Below are 20190 nucleotides of genomic sequence, written 5' to 3' on the forward strand. Positions count from 1 at the left end.
TGTGATAATTTTAATTTAAAAAAGAACTATAGGTTTCTGTTACTAATAGTAATTCCCCTGCTAGAATGTACACTTTACATTGTCTGGTTTATCACTGTGTGTTTTTTTTTTCTGGCTTCTCTGTGACATATGGAGTACCCAAGCCAGAAATAAGATCCAAACACAGTCACTACCAAAGCCACACCTGCCCCAAAGCAGGATCCTTAACCCACTGTGCTGGGCCAGGGCTTGAACCTGTGCCCAGTGCTCCTAAGTCCCTGTGGATCCCTTTGTACCACAGTGGGAACTCCTCACTACACGTTTTTTAATGAAATACATTTAAATTAAGGAGTCAATAAATAATGTTTAATTTTTTATTTGATGAAATTTTTAGTTATGCTAATTTCCACTTAATTTCTGTTTTCATTTTCATATTTTCTATTCTTGTTTTTAAATTTATTTTTATTTTTATTTGTCTCTTTGGGCCTGCACCCACATCATATAGAATTCCCAGGCTAGGGTTCAAATCAGAGCTCTACCTGCTGGGCTTTGCCACAGCTACAACACCAGATCTGAGCCACATCTGTGACCTACACCACAGCTCAGGCAAATTAGCAAGGCCAAGGATGGAACCCACTTCCTAATGGATGCTTACTGCTAAGCCACAATGCGAACTCCTCTAATTCTTCTTCATTTTATGTATATGCTTTTGTTTTATCTTCATTAGTTTTATTGTAATAGTTAAAATATTTAATGCTGTACAAATTATCCTTTTTGTTCAGTTTCATTTGTATTATATATGATATTTTACTAATATTTAATTCTTAAAACAAAATGCTGAAAGTATAATGGATAATAGGACACATAAAAATTGAATTTATGCAAATACAATATTGTAGAACAAATCTCAACCCATCCCCTACAACAGTCTCCTTTTTCTTCCAGAGGCAGTCACTCTAGTCTGTTTCTAAAATTCTTTGAGTAACAATCTTTGCAATAATAAGTCTATTTTCATATATATGTTAGCCTTTATGACACTGTCAATCTAGCATTGTATGAATATTCTCACAGCCACACTTATTACATGGGTCTGTAATTTTCTGATCCTTTGTCTTGTATCATATTGAGCACAAGAACTATGCCTTATTCAGCCTGGTAATCACAATGTCTATGACATATTAACATAATATATATTTCATACATATTCTTATAATTGAATGAATAAGTAAAAGATGAAACTTACATTAAAATATCCCCCCCGCTGATTTGCAGGTAAACTACTTCTATTATATGAAGTCAATTCCTATACAGACTAGATGGAACCAAGGAACAATGTGAGTTTCTTTATCTTCATGGGCCTCACGCAGAATCCAAAGGAGCAGAAAATCATTTTTGTTATATTCTTGCTATTCTACATCTTGACTGTGGTGGGCAACCTGCTAATTGTTTTGACCATAACTGTCAGAAAAAACCCTTAACCCACCAATGTACTTCTTTCTTGTTAGCTTATCATTTATAGATCTAATATATTCTTATTCTATTTCCCCCAGATGATTTCAGATTTGTTCTTTGGGTACAATACCATATCCTTTGAATCTTGCTTTACCCAGCTTTTTACTGAGCACATTTTTGGTGGATCAGAGATATCCCTTCTGTTGGTGATGGCCTATGACTGCTATGTGGCCATTTGTAAGCCCTTGCATTATTTGGTTATCATGAGTCAAAGGGTGTGTGTTGTTCTACTGGTACTTTCCTGTATTGGAGGTTTTCTGCACTCAATTATTCAACTGAGCTCTATACATGGGCACCCCTTCTGTGGCCCCAATGTCACTGATCACTTTATGTGTGACATGTTCCCCTTGTTGAAACTCATCTGCACTGAAACCTATATCATTGGCATTTTCTTGGTGGCTGATGGAGGAATGATCTGCAGTTTTGTGTTTCTTCTCTTACTCATCTCCTATGGAGACATCTTGCACTCTCTAAAGAAACTGAGTCAGGAAGGGAGATGAAAAGCCCTCCAGACCTGTTGTTCCCACATCACTGTGGTTGTCTGCTTCTTTGTTACATGTTTTTTTCATGTATACAAGACCTGCTAAGACCTTCCCCATTGACAAATCTTTGAGTGTGTTTTAAACAAACATAAGCCCCATGCTGAACCCATTAATTTATTGTCTAAGAAATTCTGAGTTGACTAATGCTATCAAGATGCTCTGGAGAAAATCATATCATATTAAGTAGTAAATAAGTACACTATACATCAAGAAAAGAGTAATTTAGCATTAGGGTCAATCTTATTGAATGCAAAATTCTTCACAATTTTTTTTTTGTCTTTTTTGTCTTTTCCAGGGCTGCATCCTCAGCATGTGTAGGTTCCCAGGCTAGGGATCCAATCAGAGCTGTGGGAACTGTAGCCACCAGCCTATGCCACAGCCACAGCAATGCAGGATACAAGGTGCATCTGCAAACTACACAACAACTCATGGCAATGCCAGATCCTAAACCCACTGAGCTATGCCAGGGATTGAACATACAACCTCATGGTTCCTAGTCAGATTTGTTAACCACTGAACCACGATAGGAACTCATAATTCTTTTTTTTTTGTCTTCACAAATTTGATGCAAATTTTACTATAAAGGATTTGTGATAATTATAATCTAAAAAAGAATAGTTTGTGCTACTAATAGTGGTTTCCTTTTGTACATATTATAATGTCTTGTTTATCACTATACCTAAAAATGAGAAATTCACTTAAATTAAGGAGTCAATAAATAATATGCAATTTATTAGTCAATAAAATTTTATAGAGTTATACTCATTTTTACTTAATTACTTTTTCCTTTTAATGCTGTCTAATTCTGTTATATTTTAGGCATTTTCTTTTGTTTTATCTTCATTCATTTTATTGCAATTTTTAAAATATTTAATGATGCACAGATTATATATATTCTTCAAATTCATTTTCATTAGATATGATATTTTAAAATAATATTTATTTTTTAAAAAAATGTTGAAAGAATAATGGATAATAGGATATTTAAAAATTGAAATTATGAAAAATGCAATATTGTAGAATAAACCTCCTACACTTCTCTTACCAGATTTTCCCATATATTCCAGAGGCAGTCAGTCTAGTCTGTTTCTAAATTTCTTCAAGTAATAATGTTTGCAAAGACAAGTATATTTGCATATATGTATTTGCCTTTATGACTATATTTTTGGCATTTTTCTTCTCAGCCTCCTTAAAATCTTTATATGCCAGAAAAAAGATTTTCTCAGCCTGAAAATCTTTATAACTCTTTTTGTTTCCTCATCTGCTTAACCCTTCTACAAAGACATATTAAAATCAGTGTATCCAGTCCTCTTCATGTGGTCCTCAGTCTTATTCTATGAGAAAAAGTTCTGTAAGTAAATCCTTTTGAAATTTTCTAAGTGTGAGTTCCTAGAATAAGTATTGCTGAGTTGATTGGTATACGTATTGAAATTGTCCATATTCATAGCATTGCCAAAATACCATTCATGACCTCGACCAAACTTATTACTCCCTTCAGTCTGGAAAATACCTTTTTGACCACATTCTGAACAACACATGCTTAATGAACATTTATGACATATGAAATATTAATTTAATAATAATAATAATAATTTCATTTTAATTATAAATAAATAAAGTTGAATTTTGGCATCTATTTACCTGTTTAAAAGGATTTGTATTCCTTTTTAATGAATTTCCTATTAATGACTTTATGTATTATATTTAATCACTGATCTTTTCCCATACTGTTTTTTATATTTAATTATAAAATAAATGAATTATCTCATTTACCTTGTACATGTAATTACTTTTTCTATCCTGTAATTTATTTTTTCTTATTTTTATACTGTGCAAAATATTTTTGGCCATGAATAAATAATTTTACACATATAAATTAAATTGATAAATATTTTATGGCTTTTATGTCTTAGCATTTCCCTGTTTCCATGTTACCAATCTATTTTTCCATGTGTTTTCAACATTTGATTTTAATGTCTGTTTCTTTATATTTTATATTTAAAAACTTTAAAACAACTACACTTCATTTTGATGCAAGGACTCAAGAATGGATTACATTTTAATCATTTCTCTATATTGCTATTTTATAGATGCATGATTATTTTTCCCCATGGTTTTGATATCCCAACTTTTTTCTTTTTAATTTTTCCTTTTATTTATTTTTTACATAATGATTTTCATTTTTTTCATTATAGCTGGTTTACAGTTTTCTGTCAATTTTCTTCTGTACAGCATGTTGACCCAGTTAACATACATGTATATGACTAAATATATGGAAAGTGGTACCATTTACTGAGATGGGGAACTCCCTTTTTATTGTGGAAAATTTTTAATTTATTTTTATATGTACTAAATTGATATCCAGATATAGATGTCCAAGTTGGGGATGTTGCCTATAGAATGTTGAAAATAAGTGGGAAGATAGAGTTTGTGGCACAAAATGAAAGGGCTTCAGGAGGTATTGGTCATGAAAAGGAAGAATATTTAAAAAAAGACCCTAAGAAATAAGTCTCAGTGTAGTTTCAGACAACCCAGAACAGCAATGACCTACTCATATAGCATAAGCAAATTAGTTTATATAGGTCTTTGCTAGTATGTTTTTGATTTTTGTAAATGCTGCACCTTTTCAGGGAATTCCTTTCTTGTCTCTTGTTCTTCACTTTTCCTTTAAAAGTCGTTTAAAGCATGGCTTTTTCTGGTAAGCTGTCTCTGTTTCCAATCCCAGAAGGGATACTGGGTCACTAAGGACAAAGCCCAGCTTGTGAAACAGGAGGTCTCTTATTTAGGATTAATCCTCACTCTGGGAACTCAAAGTGTGTCATCCAATTGAGTGCAGAGTGTATTACATCTCCCCAATCCTATGACCTGTAAACAGCTTCAGGACTTCTTAGGATTTACTGCTTACTGCAGGCTGTGGATACCCAGTTATGGGCTCATTGTTATGCCTGGTCTGAGATAATCTGGAATGATTGGTAAAATCTGGCAAGTTTGCTCACTGTCATATATGGAATGTGGTATGGCCCTGAACTCACAGTACATGGCATCAGAAAGTTCTTCTTTATAGGCAGCATAACCAAAGTTGTTAGTCACTCAGGTTAGTGGCAAACTTAAGTAGAGCAGATCATCCATAGGCAGTATATTCTTTAGTGAGTGATGGTGTGTTTTGAATACAGTGCCTGAATTTTGTTGTTAAAGGCATGTCATAGTTCTCAAAGCACTTGAAGGGCCTAGCTAGGTTAAGATCTGTGTTCCCACTTTGAATGAGAGGTGGAAGCTTTGTATCCAGACCATATTTCTTCTGGAAAGAGCTTCTTACTCCAGGGTCAAGTGGACAGGATATATTTTTGAGGTTTTAATAGTTAATGCAATTGTATTCTTGCTGTATGCTATCCTCTATTTTTGCAGGTTTGAGGGGAGGTGGGCATGTGTGAGGGAAGTTGAGTAAGGTTCAGGGAAGATGAGTAGGGGTGAGTCTAGGTGAGTAGGGGTGAGGAGATATGAGATGGTGGTAAATGGAGGAGAGCAGTGGATGCAGGGAGGTGAGTAGGAACGTAGGGAGTGAGTAGGCTTATGGGCGGTGAGGAGTGTAGCATGCTGACAGGAGGAAAGTATAGTACCAAGGCAGAGCCCTGAGACTGCCCTTGGTGTCAGTGTTGGGGAGGGCTGGCCTGAGCTGTGTGGGGCTACAGTCTTCTTTCCCTTTGAGCCAGGAGAGGGGTTTGCCATGTGGGATCACCCTTCCAGTGGGTGGCTTGAGAAGTAGGGGGAGATTAGAGTTGGGGTCCCATGACTGGGCTATAGATTTCTGGGTGGGGTGGAGGGGCTTTGTACCATTCTGGGTGAGGAGGAAGGGGAGAAACAGGACAAGAGAGGTGGAGAGAGAGCTGGAGTGAATCCAGGAGTTGCAAGAGGGGCATACAGGTTGCCTTGCCTGCAGATGGGTTTGGGCCTTGGCCTGGCCCTGTCTCTGCTCTGGCCATGGATAGTCAGAATGGAGAAAGCACCAATGCCTGGGCTTGCTGACCCTGTGCTGTCTCTTTGAGTGTCCTTGAGAGCTGGCCTGGAATTCTCCCAACCCACACTCCTGCCTAAGGGCAGTGGGATGGATGAGGGCTAGAATCAATGGTGGGGGAAGTCATCATTCATCCCAGCATCCACTTCTGGAATCAGCTCAGGTGTGGTGGAAGGCAAGGTTGGCATAGCCCATCAGAGGGCAGAGGACAAACCCGTGCCTTCCACTTTTGACATAATGGGACTGTAGCTTGCTCACTATAGTATCTCCCATCTGGTCTGCAGGTGAGCTCAGGAGTCCAGGAAAAGCCCAGCTTTTCAGGGATGGAGCTGCTGGCTGGTCTTTCCATAGCTTTGACCCTAGGACCTTTCCCAGGGGGGAAGTCACCCCTGGAGTCCATCTCTTGCCCACAAGTGGCTATATGGGATACTTAATTCACTGATCCAGGCCACTGATCCAGGCCAAAGATTGAACCCACATCCTCACAGAGCCAACATCAGGTGTTTAACCTGCTGAGCCTCAGCTGGAACTCCATGAATTGTGTTCTTAATCATAACTATTTATCCTCATGGGGACTATTTATATGTCATTCCAGATACTCTAGATCTAACAGATAATTCTTTATGTCTTACTAGTTCAGTAATCCTGAAAAGTTGTTTCTGAGTTTTCCCTACTGTACACAAGAAAGAGCATCTCCCAATTGAAAGGTTGATAAAGCCATCAAAATCATCATCCTTTAATCTGTAGAAGTAATGTTCCTAATATCCTGAATTGTCGACAATATTTATTAGTATTTTATTTATGTATTTATTTTATCTTTTTTTCCTACTGTATAGCATGGTGACCCAGTTACACATACATGAATACATTCTTTTTTCTCACATTATCATGCTCCATCATAAGTGACTAGACATAGTTCTCAGTGCTACACAGCAGGATCTCATTGCTAATCCATTCCAAAGGCAATAGTCTGCATATATTAACCCCAAGCTCCCAATCCATCCCACTCCCTCTCCCTCTCCCTCGGAAACCACAAGTCTCTTCTCCAAGTTCATGATTTTATTTTCCGTGGAAAGGTTCATTTACTTTTATATGAATGTGAAAATATTGCTCAATTTTGTGGACAAAATATGTAATAATAAATGTGTATTTATTAAGTGGAAAAGATATCCATTGCACATTCTAAGAAATGTGTTGCAACATCATGAAAAGCAAAGTATTGCAAAGAAGTATCTGTGTATTTTATAGGTTTGAGGTTTTTTTTTTTAAATAAAGTATAGTTGATTTACAATGTTGTGCCTGGTTTGCTTTACTTTATAGGCTTGCTTTACTTTTTCTTAGAAAAGGTATATTCTGTTTTTGAGTCCTCTGAGTAAGTATTTCTGTTAAATATTAAGGGCCAATTAAAAATTTTATTTATCATGTTTCATTTTTCAGCTCAGAGTGCCCTCTCTCCTGATTCCTAGGGAATTCCTAGAAAATGCCTCTGGCTATTTTCTAAGGATGCCTCTGTCTATTTTCTAAGGATGCCTCCAGAATTTTTTGATATTAGGCTCTTGCTTTTCATTATATTCAATTTTTAAAAATGTGGTTCATCGGAGTTAAACATGATGGCATAAGTTGAAAACTTCAACTTTAAATGTTAGAGTATGGCTTGTTCTTACATATTGATACATTTAATAATATTTTCTGTTACATACAAAGAAAGTCTTAGACCTTCAGTGGTTACATGGAATAAATTTCCAACTTTGTCATTATGCTTTATAAACTAGAGTTTGCATTTTTTTAGAATGAAATTCAGTTGAGTTTTTTTTTTCTTCACACTAAAAGTAGCATTTTGAATGCATCCTGAAGTTAAGACCATAATGTATACTTTCTTCAATGCAAGGAATTTCCTATGGGACAGGCAAATAAACAGAACTTGATGACGCTAGAAAATTCTAGTAAATTTCTTCTAAATTTATAGATAAATCAACTAGGGGAGAGAGATAATAACCCAAGTCATACTGCTAGTTAACCATTCCAAATAGTCTTGATAACAAGCACAGTCATTCTCCTTTATACCAAACTTATAATTATCAGGCACCAAGAAAAAAAGAACACATGGCTGATGTTAATTTTACCATGGTGACCAAGTTTATACTTTTGGGACTGACAGATCATGCAAAAATTAAAGTGTTCCTATTCCTGTCCCTGCTCATCTATACTATTTCCATGGTGGGGAGTCTAGGAATGCTTTTTCTCTTCCAAATAATTCTCAAATACTCATATATCACTTCCTGAGATGCCTATCATTCATTTATGCCCGCTATTATCATTCTTTGCACTCAAAATGCTGCTGAACTTCTTTGTCGAAGAGGAGACAATCTCTTTTTCTGCAAGCATTGTACAATATTTTTTTATATCTGTGTTGCCCTTTACCTTGGAGGGCTTACTGCTGGCAGCAATGGCTTATGACCACCATATGGCCATCATGAATGCTTTACTTTATGCAGTAGCTATGACAAAAATAGTTTGTGTTGTTCTGGTCATTGGCTCCCATTTGGGAGATCTAGGTTAGTTATCTCTGGGGGATTGTTAACATGCTTATTCCTATATGTAGGTAGAAAAGAATACATATGCACAGATATAAGGATACAGACATACACAAATAGATATGAAAACTTAAAGCTCATAAATAAGTAAACATATCTTGTCATTTTCCCTATTGAGTGCAGAAAAAAGCAAAACAGTTTTAATGTGGAAAAAGTATTAGTACTTGAACTACTCCCCAAAAAAGACTCCCAGATCATGTTCCTGGAATTTACATGGATTATTTATAGTCAGATATTAAGCAAAATAAATGTAAACACTCAAAAATAGTCAGAAAAAGATTAATTTTCCACTTACAGAGTTTAGTCTGAACAATTTCTTCTTTCTTGGCCTTGGTTTCCATGACTACACATGAAATGGAGCAAGATAGAATATCATGGTTTTATTACCACTTCACATGGAAGGGCCACTAATACCAGAGAAAACTTACCCTGAAGAAAAAACACCTCAGTGTCCATTAGGGAACCATTAACAATTTTTCCCTAAATTGCTGTAAACTGTTGCATCTGGAAAACAAAAACAGTATTCTCAAGAACACCTTCAGGAATTACTGTTGTAGCTCAGCAGGTTAAAACCTGACGTAGTTTCCATTAGGATGCAGGTATGATCCCTAGCCTTGCTCAGGGCTTAAGGGTCTTTATTGCTGCAGGCACTTGTGTAGGCTGCAGATGTAGTTTGGATCCAGGGTTGCTGTGGCTATGGCATGGGCTGCAGCTGCAGTTCTAATTTGACGCCTCTAGCCTGGGAAATTTCATATGCTGCAGGTGCAGCCATGAAAAATTGAAAATGAATGAAGAAAACCTTCATTACAAATAAAATTATTTTATTTTTTAGAGTTTAAATACTTATATAACTAGTGGCAGCTAGGTTATGCAATACAACAAAACATCTGGATACTCTGTAAAATTAATTAATGGTCTTACATGGCAGGTTAGATTAAACTCTTTTTCTCTCAGTGACAGTCAAATCATATAAGTGTATGGTTTCACTATTGTGAAGTTATTAAACTGCAATGCTTACTATATTAGACATTCATTCAAAGAAGTTCATGTGAAATGTTTTTTATTTATTTTTTTCTTTTTTTGAGGGTTTCAACTATGGCATATGGAAGTTCTGGGGCTAGAGGTCAAATCAGATCTGTTGTTGCTGGCCTACACCATAGCAACCACAATGCCACATTCAAGCTGTGTCTAAAAACTATACCACAGCTCATGGATATGCCAGATCACACACACTGAGCAAGGCCAGGGAACAAACGTGCATCCTCATGGATAATAGTTAGGCTTGTTACTAGTGACCCATTAAGGGAACCCCTGAAAATTTACTTTTCATGATGAAATAATCACCTCCTACAGCATCAACACCAAAAACAGATGTAACATTTGTATAGCCCTTCTCAATTCTCCAAAATTGTTTCACATACTATCTGAAGTTGGGTCTTATAAGGCTGCATTTACATATGAGGCATTCATGTAAATGCTTTTGTATGAAAGTTTTCTTATTTTTCTTAATGGCTGCACCCCACACCCTTAGAATATGGACATTCCTAGGTCAGGGATTGAAACAAAGCCTTATCTGCAACAACACCAGATCCATTAACCTGCTGTATTGGGTGGAGATGGAACCTGTGGCTGTGCAGCAACCTGAGCCACTGAAGTCATATACTTAATCCACTGAGCCACAGTCATACCTCCTGAATGTGTTATTTTTCATGATAAAATAAGTAGTAAAATAATTATATATAATCAAACCTAATTTTATATAGTCCTTCACAAATTTTCAAGAGCATTCAAGCATCTTATATTCTATAGTCTGAAACAAGGGATGATATTAGAAGCAAAGTTATTGATACTCAAAAAAATTGAACTATTTATAATTTTTAAATAAATTCTCTTACAATAAAAACTCTGTAAAAGAAAGGGCTGACCTCCCAAGACATAGATAAAAGCACAGTTTACTAAGTGTGAATGTTTGGGAGGGGGTCTATTTTATGGAATAGAATGATGTTTTTCTAATGATTTCCTTTAACTTTAACAAATAGCTACTGTATTATACTATGAACAGGAGCTGGATGGTTAAATGAGGAAAAAACTGTCCTAGAATTCAGAGGTAAATGGAGGATGTGTGTAGACATGTAGAATGTGGACTGCAAAATATGTACCATACATATACACTCACACACATATATATGTATACATTCTAAAAGTAAATGAAACTGAGTTAAACAGATTCTGAATACCATTAAATGACAGATAAAATTGGTCAATAGGAAATAAGTGTGGACTTCATCAATGAAATATCTGGTGCTATTCCATTAATTTTCATGTAAAATATCAGAGACAGAAATTGAGAATGGGCACTTGTAGCTCCAGTTCCTGAACCTCATGCATAAAATTAGTTACTGCTCAATATCAATATTTAAAGAAATCTAGGCTCAGCAGAAGACTGCATATAACTTTTCTTAAAGCACTCAGAGAATCACTATCAAATATGTGTTGATTTGAAAAATTTCACAAGTATATCCTCAGAGTTGGGTTTGAAATTGTCTAACTCATTAGGAAAATAAGTTACCAGCACCAATTGACTGGCTTCATTGGAGTCCTGATCATCTTTGATACTTATTAAGAGACTCTCAAGCCAATGCAATGAATTTATCTTTGTAAGATTTGAGATTCAGTATAGTGCCAGGAGCACAGAGTGACTACATGCATCCTAAATTTGATGGCAATTCTCAGTTATCCTTGGTCAAATGCAGCCTGTGAAGAAACCTCAATGCCCAGAATCACGGACATCTAAGGGTCATATAGCCAAATCATCAAAAGTCTGATCTGGTATAGAGTATGCTCTAAAAATTCTCTAATGTATGTCTACCGCCCCCTGACTCCTCAAACCATCATTTATTTGATTTTAGTAGTTAAGTGTATTTTTTCAGTTTAAGCAAGACATGTTTCACTTTTTGTTCTTAGATATTTCTTATGAAGCCTTATAATCCATTTATTCACACTCTTCATTCTTAGGCTCCTCAGATGTTCAGTTTTTGCTAGAATACCATTCTCAGTCTAATTTTTCTTACACTGGATATTTTCTACCTTTTCTACTATTCTTTATGCAATGAGTTTTAAAATTCCATCATTTTAACATTCACTCTATAGTTCCTCAATATTGAAAATCTGCATTAAACAGGTGAAAGAAACATATTTTTACATTACACATTTTATTAAAACTATTGTTCTACCGTCTTTTAGAGTACAAATATGGAGTATTTCTTCAACTTTTCTGGACCATCCATAATGTGAAATATATTAATCAGAATATTTAATTAAATCAAGTCACAGAATGATTAGAGATAATAGTTCTGAAGTTCCTGGAATGCACTAGACATTTAATATAGACAAATCATCATAACTACAATCTGAATTAAATTGTCATTGCCAGAATAAATGAAACATTCATGCTAATAAAACCACATAAAACATTTCCTGTTAGTCTGTTTTCACTATTGCTTCATTTTAAAATCACTAATTTTTCACACCTTTTCTTGTGGAGCTCTGTTTACTGGTTTGGTTGCATTTGACCCACCTCAGTGTTTTACTTGCCACCATCCTTTTTTACACTTAGCATCCCATTTCACTCTATATCTACCTCTTTTATATTTTCCATCCTATCTGGCAAATATAAGCCCATTCAAGATTTCTAAAAATAATTCTTATGTTCATCCAATAGAGTAACTATCATTTTGAAACCAATATTTATTTTAGTGTATTAATTGGCTAAATTACTCCAAAATTAAAAGACAATCTAGTACATGAAAACATACACACACATACTCACACCCCTAAATTTTATTTAGTAACTGCTTCCACATCACTGAAATGTGTATATATTTCATATTTATTATAATTAGTTAATCAATGATAATGTGCTTATAGAAGCACATGATCAACAAGTTGAACTTAGTACTCTTTAAAAAACACATATATATAATTATGTTATATAAATCATACTAATATCAGTGGAATTTATTTTACTAACTCATTTTCTCCTCTTAGAGCCTCATGTAAGTTAAACAAGGACATGTCTGACCATTTTCTCTAAGACTGAGAAAAGGCCAAATACATGAATTGCTATAATTTGTAAAGATAAGGCCAGGACCTTACTTCCCCCAGGCATTTCTATCTGTTTTGATGAAATCCAGTGTTCACAGAATCCCTGGGGTACTGCATCCTCAAAAGGCCTTGAGCCAAATATAAACACAAGTCAGGAAACTAAGAGAAAGTAGTTGACCACTAGGTATGTAGACCATTTATGTGTTCTAAAAAAGGAATTATAAATATCTTCTTCAGTTTTCAAGAACAGCAACCCTCAGTACACACTTTGAATGGAATGTGAAGAAGAATCATCTGCCTTAAATCCATTCCAGTTATTGACATACATGAAATATAATTAGACCATTGCCAAGTCAACTAGCTCTCTTGAAATCATTAGTTGGTTTATTCCACATTTCCTTAGGTAGATGTGTTTTAAAACTTCACATAATTATATAAATTACAAAAGGGAATTTATTTAAAGTAGTTCATTAAGATCTAAGATTGATTACTATACTATAAACTGTTGAATTTTGTTATATCAGAGGAAAAGAGCAGCTATTTGATCCTATTTACAGGTAATTTTTTTTTTGCCTTTTTTTTTTTTTTGTCTTTTTTTGTCTTTTGTCTTTTTGTTGTTGTTGTTGTTGTTGCTATTTCTTGGGCCGCTCCCATGGCATATGGAGGTTCCCAGGCTAGGGGTTGAATCGGAGCTGCAGCCACCGGCCTATGCCAGAGCCACAGCAACGCAGGATCAGAGCCGCGTCTGCAACCTACACCACAGCTCAGGGCAACGCTGGATCGTTAACCCACTGAGCAAGGGCAGGGATTGAACCCGCAACCTCATGGTTCCTAGTCAGATTCGTCAACCACTGCGCCACGACGGGAACTCCTACAGGTAATTTTTAAACTCAAAGATGAATTTATTGTATATAACTGACTATAGCAAGATAAAAATGGTGTGAAAGGCAGTCTAGATGAAAATTACTACTTAAGTGAAAATTAAAGAAGAAATATGAAATCAGTTAAATAAGAAATTTATCATCAAAGTAATAAATTGGTTTGTTTAAAAACAAAGTTTCAGCAGTTAATTAAACAGAACTAAACTAAAAAAAAGCAAAGATCCAAAAATATATGTTAGTCAAAGCCATTTTTCCATAATCTCAACAAATAGTCTAATCTCTATTTTCCATATTTGTTTTAACTTTTTTAATTGTTATTTCCCCAACACATTTTTTTCCCACTGAATAGCATGGGGACCCAGTTACATATACATGTATGCATACTTTTTTTCTCCTTTGAATAGACAGCAAACATTTAGAGAGTATCTCTGATGAAACTTTTAGTTTTCGCATGTTTTCTTACTTAATTCTCACAACTACTTTTTGAGAAAAGTTTATAGATAAAACTAAGAGTTAAACATGAAATCACAGTTTAATGTGGTAAAATGTAATATAATTTTTATATCTTGTATTTTGGTAAAAGGGACATAATCAAAGATATCTTGTAGCATAATTTGCAGCTCTTGAATTGTTATCAAATAACCTACTTTATATCACACTGACAAATAAAGGGTACAAATCCAAGTCCAGTAACTCTTAATTCAATATCAGGAAAATATAATGCCCAAAGGATGGATTGTAGAACACCATATTCATTAATGTTCAAAGAAAATAGATTCAATTGTTGAATTAATATAAAACATGTTCTTTATTTCTTATTAGGATACTCAAAGCAGAATAGTGTATTACACATTCCTCTAAGCCCTGCAGTAAAGAGAGATTTCCTTAAAAATTATTAAACCAAATGTCAAAATTTTACATATCAGAACCTTGTTTTTCATGTATTTTGGAACATGTGATAAAACATAAAATAAACTTAACTTAATGATCTAACTTCTTGGATAAAAATCCAGATCCATATGTGAGCTAATATTCCAAAAGCATAAGCATTGTCCTTGAAATTTTTGCCTTATGGGGTTAAAATGTATTTTAAAGTTTTTAACTTAATCATAATAGAAAAATATGATATGGATTAATTCAAGCCATTAGACAATAAATGCTGCTGGAAATCAGAGGGTGAAATTAAAAATATCTGACTTCCTGCAACAAGTGAGTCTTAACAAGTAATGTTAGCACAGTAAATGTTTATATTCGATTCTATATTCTAGACACCTCTAGTTCTCATTTTACATTTTTATGTATATTAATTTGATTAGATTATATAGTATACATGCACATATAGTATATTTATATGTATTCTGCTCATTAGTTGTTTTATTGTTTAATATGTGTCATCTGTGTTTTTTCTATGAGTTAAAAAAGATGTCATAGAGAATAATTTTTATAGATGTCTCAAGGGTTTACCTATTAAATATTAAGTTTTTTGTTCTTTGTTAAGGTACGCTTTTTCTTAAAATATGAGGTTCTTGCCTCATGTTCTGGAATCTGAAATATACCATTACCTAGGAACCCTCTCCTGAACTTTCTCTGTTAAAAAAAAATTCCTATTAAGTCTCTTCACAGGGATTTTAATTTTTCCAGGAGTTCTTATGTGGTGCATAATGATAGTGTATATCCCTTGGTGAGACACTGATCCTAATAAAGTTTTGTATCAGGCTAACTATTCATACTTGTAAGAATTGAATTTGCTGTGGATTATTTATATTTATTGAAACCTTGCAGTTTTCTAAAGATGCTAGTAGATGGAATTCATATGTCCAAGCCTTAACTTGCTTATTTTATTTTCTTTCTTTTTTTTTTCTTTTTAGGACTGCACCTGTGGCATATAGAAGTTCCCAGGCTAGGGGTCAAATTTGAGCTGCTGCTGCTGGACTAGACCATAAAGGCCATATCTAAGCTTCATCTGCAAATTACACCATAGCTCATGGCAATGCTGGATACTTAACCCACTGAGTAAGGCCAGGGATTGAACCCTGCATCCTCATATATACTAGTTGGTTTCTTAACCCACTGAACTGCAGTGGAAACTCTAGTCTTTTCTTATTTTCTTTTTCCTCTCATTCTCAGTAGATCCATTATAGAGGAGCCACATAAGTGGCTATCAGAAATTTCAGTAGGATAACTGAATTCATTCTCCTGGGGATAACTATTGACCCTAAACTGAATACAACACTATTTGTGCTGTTTCTCCTCATCTATCTGATTACCATGGTGGGCAGCATTTGGGTTATCACAGTCATCCTGGTCAGTGCCCAGTTCCATTCTCCCAAGTACTTTTTTTTTTCTTAGCCAGTTGGCTTCCCTGGATTTCTGCTACTCCTCAGTCTTTATTCCTAAGATGCTGGTGAACTAACTAGATGGACAGAAAATCATTTCTTACAGAGGTTATGTCCTTCAGGATTACTTTGTCAGCATGTTGCTGACCACAGAATGCTTCCTCCTGGCTGTGATGGCCTATGATCAGTATGTTGCAATTTGCTGCCCACTTCAGTACAAATGTCTCATGACCACCACATTCTGCATCCACCTGGTGATGGCTTCCTACCTACTAGGTGGTGCCCATACACTCACCCACCTTACTGGCTTGCTTGGTCTGCCTTTCTGTGGACCCAATGTCATTAGCAAGTATTTCTGGGATATCCCATTGCTCTTTCCACTCTCCTGTTCTGATACCGAGTACAGTGAGTCTTTATTTACTGTCCTCTCTGGAATCACCTCAGTGGCTACCTTTCTGATAGTGGTTAGTGGCTAGGCTACCTGGGAATCCTTCTCACTGTCCTGAAGATACAGTCTCTGAGGGGCAGATGCAAAGCCATCTCCACATGTGCCCTCACATCATAGTGGTGACTCTCCTTACGGAACAATAATGCTTACTGACCTGGGGACTAGCTCAAACTACCCACAGGATACAGCCAAAATCCTGCCGATGTTCTAAACATTTTTGCTGCCAATATTAAATCTTCTGATTTGCAGTGTAAGAAACACAGAGGACAAAGAAGGAATAAAATGAATTATGGAGAGGGAGTTCCCATGGTGGCTCAGAAGTTAACAAACCCAGCTGGCATCCATTCATCAGGACACAGGTTTGATCCCTGGCCTCGCTTAGTGGGTTAAGGATCTGGCATTGAAGTGCGCTGTGGTATAGCTCACAGACACTGCTTGGATCCCTCCAACTGGCCCCCTATTCTGAGAACTTTCATATGCTGTGGGCACATCCCTAAAGACAAAATAAAAAAAAAGAATTATGATGAGAAAAATATTTCCTCAGTGGCCATGGATTTTGAAACAGAAGCAAATACAGATTGATTCTATAGGCAGGTACATGATTAAATCTCTGTGGGAGTTGTTGGAATAAAAGAAGGATAATATTTTAAATATATATTACATATTGGCTTTTGGAAACATGTACACATATGTCATAAATATTACATCATATGTTTTGTATGTTCATACACACACATATATGAAATATACTCTATAAGAGAAAAAACTTTTCTTCTACTTTCTTAGATTTTCTGATTAAGGGCATGCAAATTGAACTGAAAAAAGTTGATTAACGTAAGGATAGACAAAGTGCATTAATTAATTTTTTTTTCTCAATTCAGAGTAGACTTTATGGTTATCATCATCACACTTGCAGTCAAAATAAGCAGTTCTTATTCTGAGTGTAGGGGAGGCAGGTGGAGTGGGGAGAGAGGGGTGAAAAGAATTTTTGCCACCAGCCTTGGTCACTCAAGGCATCCCAGGTGTGAGCTTAACAGAATGAGTGGCCTTGGTGCCTGACAGCACTAGGTGGCAGCTGTCTTGGCCTGCTGAGCCCAGGTGACCAACAGCACTGGCACTAGACTGGCCAGCAGATGGCCTCACATTGGGGCCTTCCTGCACATCCCACGTGACTCACAGCTCTCAGTGCCTTAAACCACAGGGGTCAAGGAAAACTTTGCCCAGTCTCAGGAAAGAGGATGTGGGAGCAACTGGTGCAGGGAGGAGCACTGACTGAGAACCAAGAGCTTGGGCTATTTCCAACACTTTGCTGACCACAACCAGTGGACCTCAGGTCAAGAGTCCCGTTCCCCATGCCATTTGAGCCACTCCTTTCCCTCTATGCCCAATGATGTCACTCTAATGAGGGCTTTTCCTTTTTCATGTGTTTCTGAAATGGGCACCTGACCTGGGCTCATCCCTGCTGTCCCTCCCTTCCCACCTTCTAGTGCCAGGAGGACCTTCCTAAAACTTTAAGATGATTTTTTCAGCCCTCTTCCCGCAACCCACGAATGGCTCTCAGCACCTCTGCAATCTTCCACCATCCAAAATGTAGCAGGGCATCAAAAAAGTGGCTTTCTCAATAATTAGAGATAGAGTTTATATACTTAATATAAAGAGAGGGAAACATGACTTCAATCGGAAAAATAAATGAGCTTCTAAGGGAATAAGTGGGAGACAAGAAATTCTCGGAGTTCCTGTCGTGGCGCAGTGGTTAACAAATCCGACTAGGAACCATGGGGTTGTGGGTTCGGTCCCTGCCCTTGCTCAGTGGGTTAACGATCTGGCGTTGCCGTGAGCTGTGGTGTAGGTTGCAGACGCGGCTCGGATCCTGCGTTGCTGTGGCTCTGGCGTAGGCCAGTGGCTACAGCTCCAATTGGACCCCTAGCCTGGGAACCTCCATATGCCACGGGAGCGGCCCAAGAAATAGCAACAACAACAACAACAAAAAGACCAAAAAAAAAAAAAATTAGAACTTGAAAAAAAAAAAAGAAATTCTGTGATATCCATTTAAAATAGAAGGAGAAATAAAAAAAATTTCCAACAAACAAAAGTTAAAAGAATACAGCAATACAAAACCCAGGCTAAAAGTAATACTGAAAGGATTCTCTCAACCAAAAAGAAAGGAAGGAAAGAAAAGGAGGAAAAAGGAAAAAAAAAAGAAGAGGAACAACTAGTATTGAGGAAACCACAATCAGAGAGCACTCACTCAAATAAGCCAGCATACAGATTTAATCATGAACAAGTTTCAAACAAAATAAAATTAAAAAGAAAAAAAAAGAGTCATCAAAATCATAAAATGTGGGCAAGGGATGTTAGGAGATAGATAGACACTTTTTTTGTTTGTTTGTTTGTTTCTCTTCTTAATTTTAATATAGTAATGAAGTGTTTGAACCTACAGGAACATCAGGCTAAAACACGCAATTGTAGGAAGGGGTCAGCATACTTAAAAAACAGGGCAATCACAAACCAAAACCAAACATTGCATTCGCAGAAAATGAAAAGAAAAACAAAACACTCAAACAGATAATAAACCAAGACCATCCAACCAAAAAAGGAAAGGAAGAATGGAGAACCATAGAATCAACTGGAACACGAGGTTCAAAATGGCAATAAATAATCATCTATCAATTATCACTTGAAATGTCAATGGACTGAATACTCCAATCAAAACACACAGAGTGGCTGAGTGGATAAAAAGGCAAAAACCTTCAATATGCTGCCTACAAGAAACTCACCTCAGGACAAAGTATACATACAGACTGAAAGTGAAAGAGTGGGGAAAATATTTCATGCCAATAGACATGACAGGAAAGCAGGAGTTGCAATACTCATATCAGACAAAATAGACTTTAAAACAAAAGACATAAAGAAAGACAAAGAAGGACACTACTTAATGATTAAGGGATCCATCCAAGGAGAGGATGTTACTATCGTTAACATATATGCCCAAAATAAAGGAGCACCCAGATGCATACAACGAATATTAGCAGACATAAAGGGAGAAATCGATGGGAGTGCAATCATAGTAGGAGAATTTAATACCCCACTCACTCCAATGGATAGATCCTCTAGACAGAAAACCAATAAAGCAACAGAGGTCCTAAAGGAAACAATAGGAAAATTAGACCTAACTGATATCTTCAGGACACTACATCCAAAAAAATCAGAATACACATTCTTGTCAAATGCACATCGAACATTCTCAAGAATGGACCACATATTGGGACACAAAGCTAACCTCAACAAATTTAGGAGCATAGAAATTATCTCAAGTATCTTCTCTGACCACAATGCCAAGAAATTACAAATCAACCATGGGAAAAGAAATGCGAAAAAACCTACTACATGGAGGCTAAACAACATGCTACTAAAAAACCAATGGGTCAATGAGGAAATCAAGAAGGAAAGTAAAAACTACCTTGAAACAAAGGATAATGAAGACACAACCTCTCAAAATCTATGGGATGCTGCGAAAGCATTGCTCAGAGGGAAATTAATAGCAATACAAGCCTTTTTCAAACAAGAAGAAAGATCCCAAATTGACAACTTAACCCTCCACCTAAATGAATTAGAAAAAGAAGAACAAAAAAGTCCTAAAGTCAGCAGAAGGAAGGAAATTATACAGATCAAAGAAGAAATCAATAAAATAGAGACTCAAAAAACAATAGAGAAAATGAATAAAACCAAGAACTGGTTCTTTGAAAAGGTAAGCACAATTGGCCAGACTCACTAAAAAGAGG

At 36.0% G+C, this 20190-nt stretch overlaps 1 protein-coding gene across 1 annotated transcript; it reads left to right on the top strand.

Moving 5' to 3' along the window:
- The first annotated feature begins 1529 nt into the window (after positions 1–1529).
- On the top strand, positions 1530–1991 carry LOC100739311 (olfactory receptor 4A47-like). Its single transcript, XM_021082347.1, has one exon. The coding sequence runs from the start codon at positions 1530–1532 to the stop codon at positions 1989–1991; it is 462 nt and encodes a 153-aa protein (XP_020938006.1).
- Positions 1992–20190: the final 18199 nt, after the last annotated feature.

Source organism: Sus scrofa, unplaced genomic scaffold, assembly GCF_000003025.6.
Source record: "Sus scrofa isolate TJ Tabasco breed Duroc unplaced genomic scaffold, Sscrofa11.1 Contig702, whole genome shotgun sequence".
Classification (NCBI taxonomy): Eukaryota; Metazoa; Chordata; class Mammalia; order Artiodactyla; family Suidae; genus Sus; species Sus scrofa.

Bases quoted from the DNA above. Each gene is read 5' to 3' on its own strand.
- LOC100739311 (XM_021082347.1), top strand. From the start codon at position 1,530: ATGATTTCAGATTTGTTCTTTGGGTACAATACCATATCCTTTGAATCT.